Consider the following 16,578-nt stretch of genomic DNA (forward strand, 5'->3'; position numbering starts at 1 on the left):
ATGGAGGAAGACTTAACGCATTATCTCTGGACTGATGTCGCACTAAAGAAAAAATAACATAGTTTTTTTAATAGTAGATAACAATGTGGTATACAGTATGTATATTCAGATTCTGTGTTTTTTTGGTCTACATCAGAGGTTCCCAAACTTTTTTGCCCCGTAGACCACTTGCCAAAATTTTTTTTTTCCGTAGACGTAGACGTAGTTTACACTGTGCAGACAGGGGCGCCCTTGTGAGGTATTACACCAGATGAAAATGAAGCAGGATAAGCAACGGGAATTTCTTTCTGTAGCTGGCCCTACAGAACTGCCCCTTAAGTTCTTTGTCAGTGCTTTTTCCGGTCAGTTCTTCTTGTCACATGATATCCGATTCTTCAACGTTCCACTTCCATAGTCTGTGTGAAGTGCATTTAAATTTTGAACGTCATTATTACCCTGGACGGTTTTCAAAAACAAGTTGGGCAACTAAGAAAATTCGCGGCTTCCAATGTGCAATGTTTTGCTTGAATTTATTAATTCTGACGAGAAAAGGAACGCAGACTCTATTTAAATACCTCAATTAACAACTTTACGAAATATAAATATACAAATATCAAATAAGTAATTTCTCAGTCTATTATATTTGTGTTATGTCATTTTTTTCTCGCTGACATACCCCCAGCAAGCCGATATCGATCCCTGGGGATCGATATAGACCACTTTGGGAACCTCTGGTCTATATGAACATGAACATATTTTTCAAAAGTCAAAATATTTTTTTTTCAATTTTCTTTACGGAATGGCATAAATAAATCGGTACCCAGTGTAATCACCGGTAATCTTAAATAAACCATTCTCCCGGTAATGTCATCAAAATAAGTGAACGTACTTAAGTAGGTACCTTCGAATATTGATTACTGTCTAGGTAATATTGTAGTATTCAGGCCAGTTCCCAGTAAAAAAAAAACAACTGTCACTACATATTGACATTTCGTACATAACCTCAAATATATGATAAGTTCTAAACAATTTCCAGAACACCGATCGCATTGATTTGTAATTAAAATGACGTCTATACGGATTGGGAAGTCTTTTCTCCCAACATCTTTAGTTGCATTAGCAAGACAACACCATTTCGTAGCGATTCAAAGATTATTCCCTCCTTGTAAAGTTAACGACAGGTAAGAAATAATTATTTCCAAAATACTTATAATATTATTTAATATTAGAGCTAAGACCCAGATAATGCATCTGGAGACAAATAACTAGAGCGGGAGAAGGTGAATTTTGTTGATAGTTTAAATTTTGAAATCTTACCGGAGACAAATTCAAACATTAGGTAATTTCCTCAAAAATGCTGGAGTCCTTTCAAAATTAAGGTAATTATTTACCTAACCGCCGCAATTTTAGGCACAGATTATGAAATTACACTTCTTTTCAACAATTTCTATAATAAACAACTATTTATATGCACAAAATAGATTATTTGGTTCTTAGTTAAGTAATTTATGCGTATTTAGATTAAAACTAAACTTTCACAAACGTCAATCCATAGCGAAAATCCAAAATGTCGGTAAAGGGGTTGTTTTATAAGGGAACTTTAGAACTTTGAATAAAATGGTATTTCAATACATCTTTTACTATCTCTCTCGACGTTTACAGTTGTTTCTTGTAGTAGTTAAGTTGAAACGAAGTGTAATTTATATGATCTGTGCATTTTAAAGTGCGGCGTTTAGGTAAATATTTACTCGAATTAATACTACTTATTACATGTAAAATTCTAGAATACCGCTTCAATCTTATTATGCACAAATCATTGTAATGACTACTTGACGTAACTTAAATAACATATTATTTCAATTTAATTGGTACTTGAATAAACTTCAGGGGAGATGGAATAACATGCACAAAATAGATTATTAGGTTCTTACTGTGGATTATTTAAATATATTTTTCATATTTAGATTGAAATGAAACCTTCCAGCAAACTTCACATCTATTTATTTATTTTATTGATACATGATTTAGAGAGTACATGTGGTTTTTTGTGATATTACACCCTCCATGCTAGGGATGACCTTGTGTTATGGCGGGTGAGGTACATCGAACTAACAAGATCGAACATGGAAAATGTTGAACTTTGATTTTAAACAATTGGAAATTTAATGCATCTTTTACCATCTCCCCCAACATAAATAAATGTTTCTTATGTAGTAATTTTGAAACAATGTGTTATTTCAATAATTTGTGCAAATTAACACACTTTATACGGGTGAAAACAAGAGTACCATTCGAGAAAATGGATTTATTTTTTAAACAGCCATATCTTTGAAAATAATATGTATATTTCAATGAAATTTGTTGAATAATACTCACCATACCCCAACTATAAAATTGTTGTTTGAAAGTAAGCCTTATTTTGTAATACGACTCCATAATCTGAAGTTAAAAAATGTACATATTTTTCAAATCATTACAAAAAACTTCCTCATTTCCAGTACAATAAGTGGAAGGATGTATTACCCATTCTATGGGTTTAAATATAGTTTACTTTTGATAAAATATTCTTCCATATAAATGACAAGTAATTAAAGATATGGGAAGACTTGGTTCACATTTTTAAATACGTATACGTATAGTTGGGACCCTTAAAAAGAGATTGGTATAAAAAATTTATGTGAAATTATCGGACAGCAATGCTTATTCTGCCATTTAAGCAGGACCAGCGTAAAAGGTAGAACTACCCTTCCTGGACAGTGTGTTAAGATTGAATCAGAATTCTTTAATATTACCATTATTATATTATTTATTTATTTATTTATTCGAGATTTATTTCTTAAAATTAGAGGAATATAAACATGCACTCAAAAATTATTTTTCCATAATGTAACTTTATATACGCAATATGGACATGTTGAAATAAAATGATGATATTTCTCATTGTTCTTTTTTTGTTATTTTTGGTTGTGATACACAAAATAATTGTATGTTATTTTTAAGTTTAAAACTACTATAATGTAATGATATTATTTTTCATACTTTGTACTCTATTATATGTTTATTTATAAAAGGCAGTATAGCCGTTTATGTATTTAAAATAAAAAATAAAATAAAAAAAATTATTACGGTTGTTCAGGCCCATAAGGGTGTTATTAAATTTATATTTATTTGCAGTAAATGAATATTTTTGTAAATTATTACATGTTATATATTTTATTCCTGGTTTAAATCATCAATATGGTAATAGTATTCTTTAATTTATTTTCTGGTTTCAGATTATATGGAAGTTTTGCCAATGACTTAAGAAATAATGAAAACTCTACATTCGGTCAGGGTGTTTGGAATTATTCGAAAAGATATTCTACAAATGTTGTTGATTCGGAAATAAAGTCAGAAAATGTTAAGCCAAGTGTGTTTTACACCGACTCCTCTGCCGAGAACTTAACCGCCCAGTTGATTCAGGACAAAAAGTCCAAGCATAGAGTTTATGTTAATGATTTACTTAAATTAATATCTAAAACTGAGGAATACAAATTTGCAACGTCACAACAAGCTTTGGCGATGTTGCGCTCCTGTTCTAGTCTGCTTCCCGATGTGATGCCAGATGAGAGAATTAAACTTTTAGATAAAGTATGGGCGACTCTTAAGTAGGTATCTCTACATTTATTGTTTATGAAATGGCTTTAGCCATAGCAAGCCATAGCAAGCCATCATTGTTATTTTATTTAAATTATATAGGTCCGGAGCAACAAGTTTACACAAAAAGATTGTTAATCCCTCAGGCAGTTTGTTCGCTTTTGGGAACATCTAGTATGGTCTCATAGAAATCATTGCGTCTCCCTTACTGTAATGGTGAGAAATATGATCTAAATGGTGTTCAAAAGAGAAAACACCACCCTTTATTTAATCTAGAAGTTAACCACATAAGAATTAAAATGCACACCTCTATGAAACCAAAGGTTCCGAACACGATTTGAAAAAAAAATTTGAATCGTACTGTATTTTTTACTAATTATTTTTATATGAATAGACAAAAAATAATGTGACAATGACATTTACTATACATTTGTCTAATAAAATGTGTTTAAAAAAAAATCAGTAATTATAGTTTAAGAATAAAATTTAAAAGCGCATTTCATCACCTTTCCAAAACAGTTTTCGGATACGAAGGTAATTTTAAAAATTTCTGGTCTTTTTAAGGAAAACACATATTTCGAACAAAACAAAATTTATTTCTTGACGTAGTCTACCTGCAACATGATACATTTGGTCCAACATTTCTCCAATCCTTTTAACCGTCAGAAAAAAATTGACTGTCACATGTGCGACATGTTCTTCCGTATGCGCTTTAGGTTGATCATCAACAATGATAATATTCTCATATCCAAATCTTGTGCAATCGTTCAGATGATATCCCACAAGCCTCATCAATATCCTTAACAGTCAATCGACGAATGTTCCTAGACTAAAATGCTTTTACGACCAGGTTTGTACTCGGCTACCCAATGTTTGACCGTTGTAAATGAAGGGGAGGCTTCACCATATATAGAGACACATATTTTACTTCCTTTTATTTTAGTCTTCTTCCCTTTCAAATGAAGGAATTTTAATAACTTTGGAAGAGTGCCATAGACAAAGTAATGATCAGAATGACTTGAAATTTTTACGGTTTACATATGTCAAGGCCATCTATCAGACGGCGATAGGAATTTTTTTCTGCAGTTACTTGATGTTGATGAGGCCGGAAACTTTTCAAATTATCCTTGTACATTTAATTTATTTGGATTTTATTGCAAAGCGAAAATACCTGACTGTCTGACAGAATATGCCAGAGGCCTGAGGGGTTAATAACTTTATGTCCGGGTTAAATCTTCCCCACAGGAAAAACTAAACCCTTCCACACACTTTTCCACAAATGATCATCTAGTCAATCCACATTATGCAAGTGCATTATATAAGCATAATAAATAGAAAATAATACAAAAACAACACGTCAAATCAACAGAGATCAAATGGGAAAATAATTTACTGACTCCAGATATTTTCATATCGGAGGGTTCGGCTCGGTAGAACTTCTAATTGGAACTATAAATCCTACAAAATTTATTTCTTGACATTATTATTTAGTCAATATATTCTAATAAATTATGTTTATAATAATTGAGATGTGACGAAGCATTTGTTTAGGTTAAAGTCTATCCCTTTTATGGTCTGTCTGTGGAACAGAGGAAATTAGGAGACCAACTTATATTCTGCACCTCAATACGAGTACATAATAATGTTCATTTTATGCAGTGCATTTTTTAAGTTCATTTCATTAAGCTCATTACAATCATTGTGTTTTCAGAAATCATGTAACTTTCAGTGTAAATCATTACAATGAGATATTACACTGTTATAAAGATAACAGTCAACAATTTGTTGTTAGTGCCTTTATAGAGAAAATGTCCCCAGTTAAACCAAATGATGAGACATACCAACTTCTCCTTGCTGCTGTATGTGAGGTAAGTGTAAAACACTTTGCTATAATGTTATATGTGTCAGTATGTCAAGAGTTTCTGTTTAAACGCTTCATGTAAAGTCAATTTATTCACTAAACAATGTGGACGGAGGTGGACCGATCGGTTACCTTCACACTGGTGATGACTACTGGTAATGATCAGGTTCCTTCGCAGAACTACTGGTAATGATCGAGTTCCTTCACAGAACTGATGTTGATGCTGTTGCATATATTGTCTGAAGAGCGAATGCATCAAATTCAATTACATAATGGAGAACTGAATGCACATCAGAGTTCTAATACCAATTCTAACATAAGGCAGTGACACATGGAAGCCGCAAAATGAGATAGCAATGAGAAGAAAAAAAAAATGTTTTCAAATCATCCACGAATCAGTCTGATGAAATGCATAGTAATGTGTACATTGATGGTTCTTTGCGAGCATATTCAAAAGAAAGTCAGTAGGATAGAGCCACGGGTAGTAGCCATACTCCCTCGTGTAGAGAAATCTAAGAAATTAATATTAATAGCAGGGTTATGTTAAGTCTCAATAATAATAGAAGAAGAGTATGTGTGAAATAAGGAGCATGTGCCATGCTAGAGTTATATTGCATTCCATCCTCTTTGCCTACAGTGATCTGATAAACTAATAATATCCTCAATTTAAGGTAGGGGACATGAATCAAGCAGCAGAGATTATTGCCAATATGAAGTCTGTTAAAGTTCCTATCACTGAGACTATTCTGAATTCACTTATTGAAGGACACGGGAAAGCTGGGTAATTTTTTTGGATTTCTAATACATATTTAAAAAGACACATTTTTTAGTATAATACTTTTGGCTGCAAGCCGCAGTCAGTTGGACAAGCATTCTCAAAACTTATGATTTCTCGTGGATTTTCAGCAGATGTAATACTGGAATGCCAAGAAGGTTAAATTCTATTTATCTAATCATTCAATAGTTTGCAATGCCAACTGATTAAATTTTAACAATGACACTCGATGAATTTTTAGAAGTATTCAAGTGTGCAGCTACACCGCAATACAGTTAAGTTTGCAAGTGGCTGAATTGTGTTAAGCTGTAAGTTTTATTTACAACCCCTTTTGTAGGCCACCTAGGAAAATCTGTTTCACGGAATCGGATATAAATTAATAATAATGAAAAAATCTTTTCTAGCCGCATGGATGGAGTTAAGGAAGTGTTAGAAATGATGAGAACACTTAAAATTCAACCCACCCTCGCAACACAGACATCAATCATGAAGGCAGCCATTTATAACAACCGTATTGATGATTTTCAAGTTTTTCTTACTGACGCTCGCAATAAAGGAACAATCTTTTCAGAGAAACAAGTACTGGAAATTATTAGATGTTTAGCACATATGAATCTGAATGTTCATATAAAAGAAGTAAGTGTGTTTCCAAGTTTATGATTGGATAATTTATTATTTGTGTAGCTTTGTAATCTTAAATCTATATCAGAAAATCTGTTTATCGCAGTACACACTCTCGAGCGGATAGTTTTGGTGTCACGAAGTTCGCACAGTTTTAAGTATTTAATAATTTTATTTATTACTGCTGCTGTGTCTCAGTCAGTCTGTGCAGATAGAGACATAATAGCGAGTGTTGCTTTTATGTCCAACAGATCGCGCTGTTTTAAAAAAAAGAATGTTTGTCCAACAGAGTGTTGTTTTTTAAAAAATATTTTTTTACCTATCTGCACAGTTTTTTACCTGTCACACTGACCGGTGACATCTGTATAATATAGATATATAAAAACACATGATATATAAAAACAGACAAATACGTGAAAGCAATGTTGTGTTAAAATTTCAAAGCAATCAGTGAAGAACTTTTGGAGATTTAAGATTTTTAACAAACGAACAATTACTTTAAATATATATTTATTTACGCCCTATTAGCTTTTAAAAAGAATTTGACATTTGGTTATAGTTTGTAAGTACATATGTCCACTTTAAGTATTTATATACACTTTATTTCAGGTCCTGGAACTTCTGCCATCTGTGGTATTAAAAAATCCTGAAATATCACCCTATATGTATTCCGTTTGTGTCCAACTAGTATACAACGGCTTTCCGGGAATTGCTTACAGTATTATCAAAAGGTTGCCTGCACAAGTCTTGGGACCAAAAGATGACCAAACGCAGTACTGCCGCAAATTTTTAAGGGAATGTCTCAAAGCACATGTGGTAAGTGTAAAATTATCATTCGGGGGAAAGAAATATTCTGTTCTTATACCTGTGAAAAATCTGGGTCACTAATTGCTAACTTTACTGTGAAAAATTAATGTAACATAAAAAAAAATTGTAATACATATAAAAATGCTAAAAAGGAAAGTCGGCACTATGATTGAAGTCGGAACTCCCATGGACGTGATTGTCAGCAAACCTGTTAACCTATAATTATTTATAATAAAACTTTCTGACTTTACTGTTAAAATTAATTCCCTTTAAACTAATGCACCTTTTCTCCCTTTAGTCTTTCGAGGTGATAAAAAAAATGGCAATGGATCTAATTGAAAGTGAAAGGAATACTTTTGCTCTCCATGTTGCATGTGAAAGCGCATTCCACTACCGAGAAACTAAAGTGGGACTTGACCTGTTGAAATGTCTGCATGAAAATGGACATCCTATCCGGTGTCACTACTTCTGGCCATTGCTTCTTCAAGAGTCAGTAATTAATGGTGAAACAGGTAAAATATATCATAACAAGACATCCATACTAACTCCCTTCAACCTCAGCAAGTATGTATTTTGCGAAATTCGAATCAAATAAACATTCCACATATAGAAAGATGTATTTGAGATTTTCACAGCCAAATCGTGATTAATTTTTGGGTTATTGGTTTTGGGTATTGCGTTGGCTAAAGAAGGAGGAAGCGCAGTATGGCATAGTAATCAAATAATTGATCACCATATTCCACACATCTTTTAAATATCTTTTGCAATATGCCAAATTTTTTATGATGTTCGATGTCGATTGATTGAGGATTGTTAAGGAAATTGGTGCAAGAATATTGATTGTTGATTTCACAATGTTTTGAGTAAAATTGGATGTTGATTGTTGGATTTGGTAAGTGGGTCGATTGATTGAAATGTCACTCCTTTGGGGTGAAAACCACTAAAAAAAAATTGTCAGTCATATTTAGTGGAAACTTTTATTTTATTTCTTTCTGTTTAGGAATTTTTGATGTTCTATCATTAATGCAGACTATGGATGTTCTGCCGGATTACGAGACATTTATGGATTACATTTTGAAAAATGTGAATACGGCATCTCCCGAGATCTTAATTCAGAAGTTTAAATCTCATGGGATATCCCTATCCTCTTCTTTAACTCCAGTAGTGTGTATGCTACTCAAAATGGGAAAAATAAAAGAAGCTGTTGAAATATGTAAGACACAATGACATAAGTTTTTACATATTGCTATTTATTTTGTATTTTATGGCTTTGTTAGTTACTTGATTAATTATGCTGTTATTTGCTATTATAAAGTACAATACTGGCATTTATTAAAAGAAAGATATCACTTATTAGGCCATCAACATATGTCAAAGTGTTGAGCCCACAAATTATTTTTTTTATACAATGTGTTCTTTTTAGGTGATAAATTTCATGGCACTCTTTCCTGCAATGTTTTAATACGTCCCCTTATCCAAAGTTATATGGTGACTCTGGATGATGACTCTTTGTTCCAAATTCTTGACATATTCAGTAAGAGACCAGAAGACACTAAAAAAGACTGGGTTGGATTGTTTTTAATAGATTTCCTATCGAAATTGAAATGGGAAGTAGATGTCAAAAATATAGAATCATTTTTAAATGTAAGTTTATTTTGTAATTTATAAAAAAAAAATATTACGTGCATACTTACAAACTACTTAAAGTTATATTGCTGATTGCTGCATTTTGTGAGAGAGATTACATTAGAGCTCTCAGTGGGAGCTCGTGTTTGTGGTGTTACCTGGTCTGGTTGATGTGTCGTGTCTCTTATGTATATCTGCCTTATCCTTTTTTAGAAATTTAGCAAATCAAGTGTAGGAATTTCTGCATCGGCTGTTGAAATGTGCTATCATAACATTGAAAGATTGAAAATTGGCCCAGAAGTTATAGATAGAATCAAAAAAACATTACTTTCAATGATAAAAGATCAACAAAACGAAGAAATATCTGTATCCAGCCAACACATCCCCCATCCGGTAAGATCCACAAGCAAAGTAATATGTATACTTGTAGTACATTAATCACATTTTTACTCCCTTTTGCAATGAATAATTTTGTGTGTTAAAGGAAGAAGGTGATGAGTTAAAATGAACATTAATAATATAATTACACAAAACCATTCGTCCTTGCTGTATTCTTCAAATACATACCTTAATATTATGTACTTTGCTTCAATGAACCTCCATTATTTTAATTAATCTAATGTTTCCTTGTAATATAACATATGTATTATGTAACTAAGGAGCAACTCTTCCTAATTTGTCTAGTTCATTTCTTCCTATTGTTTAATGAATTACATATCGTCGCATTAATTCGTAGAATGCGTAACTCCCAAATGTAAAATTTTACAGGAGGTACAAAAAACCTCGTAGTGAAAAAAAATGAAAGACGGCTTATTCTTTTTATTTATGTTTCGAACATATAATATATTTGGAAATTTATTTTCAATCATTAAACTTTTTTAAGTTAAGGCTTTCTATTTCAAATCGGAGTTAGGAAGTTTACGTAAAAACCGAGAATGGAGATACGCATTTTACAAAAGATACATACTTTTCTGCGAACAGTTTTATGAACAACCTAGCGGAAAATTTGGGAGATAGGAATTTTACATTTACAAAATAAAACACAACAATGTATGTGTATGTCGAGGCAGTCTATTTAGATGCATTTGAATGATTTTAATGATGCGGAAGGTTATCGTTAAAGGAGTGGTAATCCTTTTCTAATGTCTGTTTTAAGTCTTGTAAATGCTGGTACTTTTCCTTCCTTAAGGGATTAAATCTGACTCTCAAGTGAAATCTTCAAACTCTGGAGATCATTACAGATTCGGCGACGGTTTTGTGCTGGGTGAGATCTACACTGACCAGGAGTAGTCGTGTCAGAGATGATCGTTAAGTGACGCTTGGAGTTGATGAAGGAGATTGTAGAAGAATTTGATCTGACATTGTCGATCACCCTTGTTATCCTGTAGAAATAAAACTGATGTACTTACTAGGGTTTGCAAGACCCGGGCAAAGAGTAGCCATGACAGGAAACGTTGTGAAAGAGACTCCTCAGAGTGTGAAGATAGGTGGGAGAGACTTGAAAGTGGAACTGGTGAGCAAACATGTGCTTTAAGCGTAGAAACTCTTCATGCTCAGCATCACTTTGGAGTAAAGTGAACGCTTCATCTTGCCCGGCTGGTCGATCCCGAGGCGAGAAGAAAGGACGTCGATAGATGCGTGCGTTCCTGCGTACAATGCAGGACAATTGACCCTCCACCATCATCCCATGAAGCGGGTAATCTTAATGTTGTGACAACCTGGAGTCGCTTGGCAGTTGATGTTACTCATTTCGGTAGGAAATGTTTACTCACATTTATCGATTGCGGTCCAAGTAGATTTGCCGTGTGGCGGGAAATCGAGTCAGATAATGCAGCTTCGATTATCAGACATTTGGAAGAAGTGTTTCGGGAAAGAGGCCCGCCCAAAGTAGTTCTCATGGACAATGGTACTGCATTTTGTTCCTACAGTGTTACAGATAAGTGTAAGAGATGGAATGTTCGTCAAAGATTTTGCGCGGCATACCGACCAGCTGGAAACGGTATAGTTGAACGACATCATCAAACAATAAAGAGAACTGCAGCCAGAAGTGGAAGCGATCCCCTGCAGGCAGTGTTTCGGTACAATCTTTGGCTGCAAAAAGTCAGGATGATCGAGGTATTGCGCTGTCTAGTATAGTTCACACTTCACACTCGTGGAGACACCCTTCTGCGCAAGTGAATATAGAAGAGGAAGTATTGACTGAGCTCTAAGTGGGCGATCTTCTTGCGGTTAAACCAGTAGATGGGAGATGCACATCGTGCATGGAAGGGTAACAGGACTTACTTCAGTCAACAACATCGAAGTAGATGGCATACCAATACATGTGCTTGACCCGCGGAAGATGCCTGACAGAGAACGGACTGTGTCTGAGGAGAGACGAGATGGAATTGCCGCACGTTCCACCGTAAATATTTTGGGTTTGTTTGAAGAGGACAGTGAAGAACCGGATCCGGATATGCATCAGGAGGAGATCCACTTGCAAAGAGATGGTGACCTTGAAGAAGAGATAATCACAGAACAAGGACCTATTAGGTATTTACGAAACCGCAGAGGCACATAAAACAAGAGAGCTACGGCAGAGCGTCACACGGTGCAGAAGACGTCAGTTTAGACTACAGATACAAAACACTATTCGTGACTTCACAATTAAAATTAAGGTTATAAAATGTTCAAAATTGATTAATCAACTTATCTCAGTTAATTTCACGGTAAAACTATTACACCGTATATAAATTTCCTCAGTCAAAAACACAACAAGCGTGCACGGCTCACCGGCCAATACTGAATTAAGGAGTTACGAAGTATTCGCGAGTAAAAATGGCACCATAATTTTACGCAGTTTTCTAATTTGTGTTTATCTAAAAGGTTAATTTTTTTTTAAATTTTCGAGTTTTACTAGTCGATGCGGGTCTAATTTTAACACCAGATGGCATTAAAAACGTATTTTCGAAAAATTTGGAGTTACGCAGTCTACGAATTAATGCGACGATATATAACAATGGAAGCAAACCTATATTCTGCTTTTTCTTTGCATATGATGTTGTCATTGCAGTTATTTGGGACAATAAGTTATAACTTGTTTCTTATTAAATAGCGGGATATGGTTTTAAGCCAGTTGGAAGCGCATCTCATTGAGTTGGAGTCTAAGAATATGAACACTCGTGGAGTGTTACGGAAGTTGCTACAAGAATACTGCCGTCAAGGTAAATTAGAAGATGCAAAAAAAATTATCGCTAAATGCGAGAGCCTACGGGTAAGTTATTATTAATATTAGTTGGATAAGGATTTTCTAATTTAGTTATAAATTTTCTTTAAAAATCTTTTATTATCATTTTATGTATTACTTATGGTTTGATATAAATATACTATTGAAATTTTTAAAACACACGGAACCTCTACCAGAGAGCGTATCTATCTCACTGGATTGAGTCAAAATGACATAAAAAACATCCAAGTTATTAAGTCGCTAATAAAAATAAATATTTTAATTTATAAATGTATGTACCTCTTTTTAGATTCCATTTTCAGCTGGTATGATTGCAAATATATTTGATTTACATGTGAAGTGTAATGATCTGCAGAATGCTCAAAAGTGTTTAACAATATTACATAAAACTAAACCAGATTTTACAATAGACGAGTTCAAAATGCTGAGTTATGCAACATTACTTGTGAGAAATAAAAAACGTAAAGAAGCCATTACAGTTTTAGAGGACTTTGCTAAAAATGGGTAAAATATTTTAATTTTTCTTTATTTAGTAATAAACAAAAGCGAATCACTATCAATCAACTAAATATCTGTCTAACGAAATGGTCAAATTAATTAATTATATGGCCATGCTAGGGATGCCCCTTTGTTATGGCGGGTGAAGTTTACAGATTGAAGAATTTGATAATATTCATAATAGTTAGTAAATTAATCTCAATTTTTTATATCTATGTCTATTATTAGGTACTAATCACAAAATAAAAATGTTTTTATAGCGAGATAAAAGGCGGCAAAGGAGTGGAACACAATTGCTGGAACCTTTTAGATGCAATGAGCAAATCTGGCAGTATTAAAGAAACAGAAAAGTTGCTGGCTTTTCTAACTAGGAGTGGGTTTTGTCAGCCTTCAAATGTAGTTCTTGGACCATTAATAAGATCCTATTTAAATGCGTATGTACATTATGAGTATTATAATATTATGTATTTAGTTTTGTGTAGATAGAAAATGTAAACTGGTAAATTGATTTGTTCAACAGTTCTGATGATGCAGGTGCTGTAGAGAAGTTTATTGAGTGTTCAAATGCATATAGGAAGTCACCATTAAAACATGAACTTCTTTGTCGATTGCTGACCCGCGCCAATGAGTATTCTGCGTCTCAATTAGAATCTTCCAAACAGAACTATGAGAAGTATCAAAAGCTGCTTTCACAAGTTCTGGACGCAGACAAAAAGGCCCATGGAGCTACTAAGTCACAGGTTGGTTCTTTTATTAAATTTTATTTAAAAATATAAATTATATGGGTGGGTCAGAATAATGATAATTCCTAGCTTATTCAGTTGTAATGCAATTCAATCAGATGCCTAAAATATGCCTTGCCTAAGTATCGGAAATTAATGTTGGATTTGAAACAGTAATTTATTTATTGCACTCACCTATGTATTTTATTTACATTTTATTGATCTTCCCTACTTGCTACGCAAACTTGGGCTATGTTTTAATTATAGACTAGTCGACTAGTCAACTAGTTTATAGACTAGTCGACTTTATTTTAACTATGTCAAAAATTAAATATGCATATTATTATTAAAGGAATAATGTTGAATAAATAAAAACAAAACAGATAAATAGAATAGTGCAGATAAACATTTAATTAAAATGTTATGTTATATCTAGTGATTTAAAATAATTAATTGACTATCTAATTAATATGAATTTAATTAGAAAAAAATATTTATTAATTTTTTTTTTATAAAAGTACTTTTTCAGTTCAGAGTAAAAAGGAAACAGTATACATAAATAAAAATGTAAATGTTCGTTTGTTCAAAATCTTAAATCTCCGAAAGTTCTTCACAGATTGCTTTGAAAATTTGACACAATGTTGCATTTGAATACGCGTGTGTTTTTATATACCTATATTATACAGATATATCACCTGTGGCAGGTAAAAACAGGCTTTTTTTGAAAAACAGCGCCACCTGTTGGTCGTAAAAGCAACTATTTCTCTATCTGCACAGACAGACTGAACCATAGCAATGCGTGGCGGGGTACAGCTAGTCTATATAAATAAAAAAGTTTATTTGTTCAAAATCTTAAATCTCCGAAAGTTCTTCAACAATAAACATTTAGGACGAGTTGTTTCGGAGAATTTGTACAATTTTTCAAATTTAAAAGTTAATTTTCAAGTTCTGTGAAAGATTTTTTCAAGTTCTGTTTTTATTTCAGTTCTGTCAAGCAACTAGCCTAAAATGATATAATAACAGAACTTGAATAGGACTTTCACAGAACCTGAAAATCAATGTTCAGATTTGATGGACTGTTCAAATTCTTCAAAACAACCCGTCCTGGTTTATTCCGATTTGACAGCTCATAGTACGATCCAAGCTCATGCAAACTCTGGCAGCATAAAAAGGTAGTATCTTGAACTGGAAATGAAACGTAACAAACAAATTTAGACCGATGAAATACCAAATAGACAAGTTAAAACAGGACATCCAGTCAATAAAATTTTATTAATGACAAGATAAAGAAGCAATAATTATTATTATGAGGGCAGTTTACGTTTTGACTGGAAGATTAAAAGTATCTATTTTTCCTTTCTACTAGACATCATTCATAATTGCACTGGCTGACATGGGCCTCAAGAAACCACTTAGGAAATATGTGTTGGATCCTACCATAACTTTGAGCCAGGAAGATATTGTGAATCAATGCAATAGGCTCGCTCAGGAAAATAAGTTGGAGGCTGTTGAGATTATTGCAGAGGCTATGGATGGCATCAGGAATATCTGTGTTGAAGATTTATATGAAATCATAATCAAAATTCACAGTGAGTATCTGCTAATTATTATTATCTGTACCTACCAGAGGCTTGCAGTTTATTTCAGGGGTTGTAAAGTTGAGTTTGCTTCTAGAAAACAATATTGAAAATAGTTTACGATGAATGAAAAAAATGTGTTAAAAATATCAGTTTTTTTTTTCTTCTCTTGGAGAGTGTAGAGTTTAGATGTCGACTTGTAACGTTGAGTTTTCCTAATTTTATAATATAGTAATCGATTCTTTTAAGAAAACATATTTTTCCCTGTATTTCTGATGACGCTCTGATTGACCTTCCTCCAAATCCTGTTATAGCAATTAATTATATTTTCATTTGAATGGCTATCAGCTGAAGCAGGTATCTTTCTATGTAAAAATTAGTTGTTACTAACGAAAAAGTACAGATAGTAACATGATTTGCCAAGATGAAAACTGAGAAAATTAATTTTCTGTTTAAAAAAAAATTACACATCTCATGTAATAATGTTGAGTTTTCCTAATGTTATAATATAGTAATCGATTCTTTTAAGAAAACATATTTTTAGTAATCTGTTTATATAATGTTTAGAAATAATTTTTACTGCTTACAATAATAACTTGGATGTATAAAATGTTATTATTTATCCCCTTACCCTCAGAGCCATTGAATTACATCATATTACTGATCTATTGGTACACCTAGACCTAGACTGTGCTTGAATCCTCACAGCTCCGATCTGTTGGTCCGAACTTTGATTTTGATTCAAAGAAATCCGTTTGTCAAGAATTATTCTAACATTTAGGTTTTTCAGGTCAAAAAGTCCTTTGGTGTTTAACATTTACAACATATGTATTTATTCAGTGCATTTTTTTGAAAAAATATTGTACATGTTTATTTATGAATGATTTCAGGTTTCAACAGTGACTGTAAAGGTGCTGAGGATTCGTGGCATAAAATGCAGGAGAAAAACATAAAGCCATCAAAAAAGTTTATTGATGTGTTCCGTGGCCTGCTAAAGTCCCACAACCGAGAGATCCCATCAGATTTCATTGCATATTATAATGCAGACAATAAGACTAATGTTTCACTAAATTAATTTGTTATAAAAGACGTAAATGTCAGACTTGTGAATCTAATATTGATGTTTTGTAGATATTAGTTTTGATTTTACCTTTCCCTTAATTTATATACATATTTGTAAGTTATGTACCGTTATTGTAGGTACATTAAATTGTTGAATAAATAATAGAATAATTTTTATTATTTTATTT

At 32.9% G+C, this 16,578-nt stretch overlaps 1 protein-coding gene across 2 annotated transcripts; it reads left to right on the forward strand.

Annotated features, from left to right (window-relative positions):
- The first annotated feature begins 970 nt into the window (after positions 1–970).
- On the forward strand, positions 971–16,545 carry Lrpprc2 (Leucine-rich pentatricopeptide repeat containing 2). Of its 2 annotated transcripts, XM_089650937.1 has the most exons (16): positions 971–1,160; positions 3,255–3,626; positions 5,327–5,483; positions 6,148–6,257; positions 6,656–6,887; positions 7,482–7,688; positions 7,978–8,191; positions 8,680–8,892; positions 9,103–9,323; positions 9,519–9,698; positions 12,400–12,558; positions 12,821–13,035; positions 13,290–13,463; positions 13,550–13,769; positions 15,118–15,340; positions 16,219–16,545. In XM_089650937.1, the coding sequence occupies exons 1-16, from the start codon at positions 1,045–1,047 to the stop codon at positions 16,401–16,403; spliced, it is 3,198 nt and encodes a 1,065-aa protein (XP_089507063.1). In that variant the 5' UTR covers positions 971–1,044; the 3' UTR covers positions 16,404–16,545. The 2 variants fall into 2 exon arrangements, with proteins under 2 accessions (XP_089507063.1, XP_089507064.1); XM_089650938.1 differs by lacking the exons at positions 971–1,160; positions 3,255–3,626 and having other exon boundaries at positions 5,103–5,483.
- The last annotated feature ends 33 nt before the right edge of the window (positions 16,546–16,578 follow it).

The sequence above is a fragment of the Hesperophylax consimilis genome, chromosome 3 (assembly GCF_061612785.1).
Source record: "Hesperophylax consimilis isolate HC1 chromosome 3, BYU_Hcon_1.0, whole genome shotgun sequence".
In the NCBI taxonomy this organism is placed as follows: Eukaryota; Metazoa; Arthropoda; class Insecta; order Trichoptera; family Limnephilidae; genus Hesperophylax; species Hesperophylax consimilis.

Excerpts from the sequence above, each read along its gene's own strand:
- Lrpprc2 (XM_089650937.1), top strand. The coding sequence starts at position 1,045 with ATGACGTCTATACGGATTGGGAAGTCTTTTCTCCCAACATCTTTAGTT. Across the intron at positions 9,324-9,518 it reads ATATAGAATCATTTTTAAAT|AAATTTAGCAAATCAAGTGT; the intron begins GTAAGTTTATTT and ends ATCCTTTTTTAG. Across the intron at positions 13,036-13,289 it reads GAGGACTTTGCTAAAAATGG|CGAGATAAAAGGCGGCAAAG; the intron begins GTAAAATATTTT and ends ATGTTTTTATAG.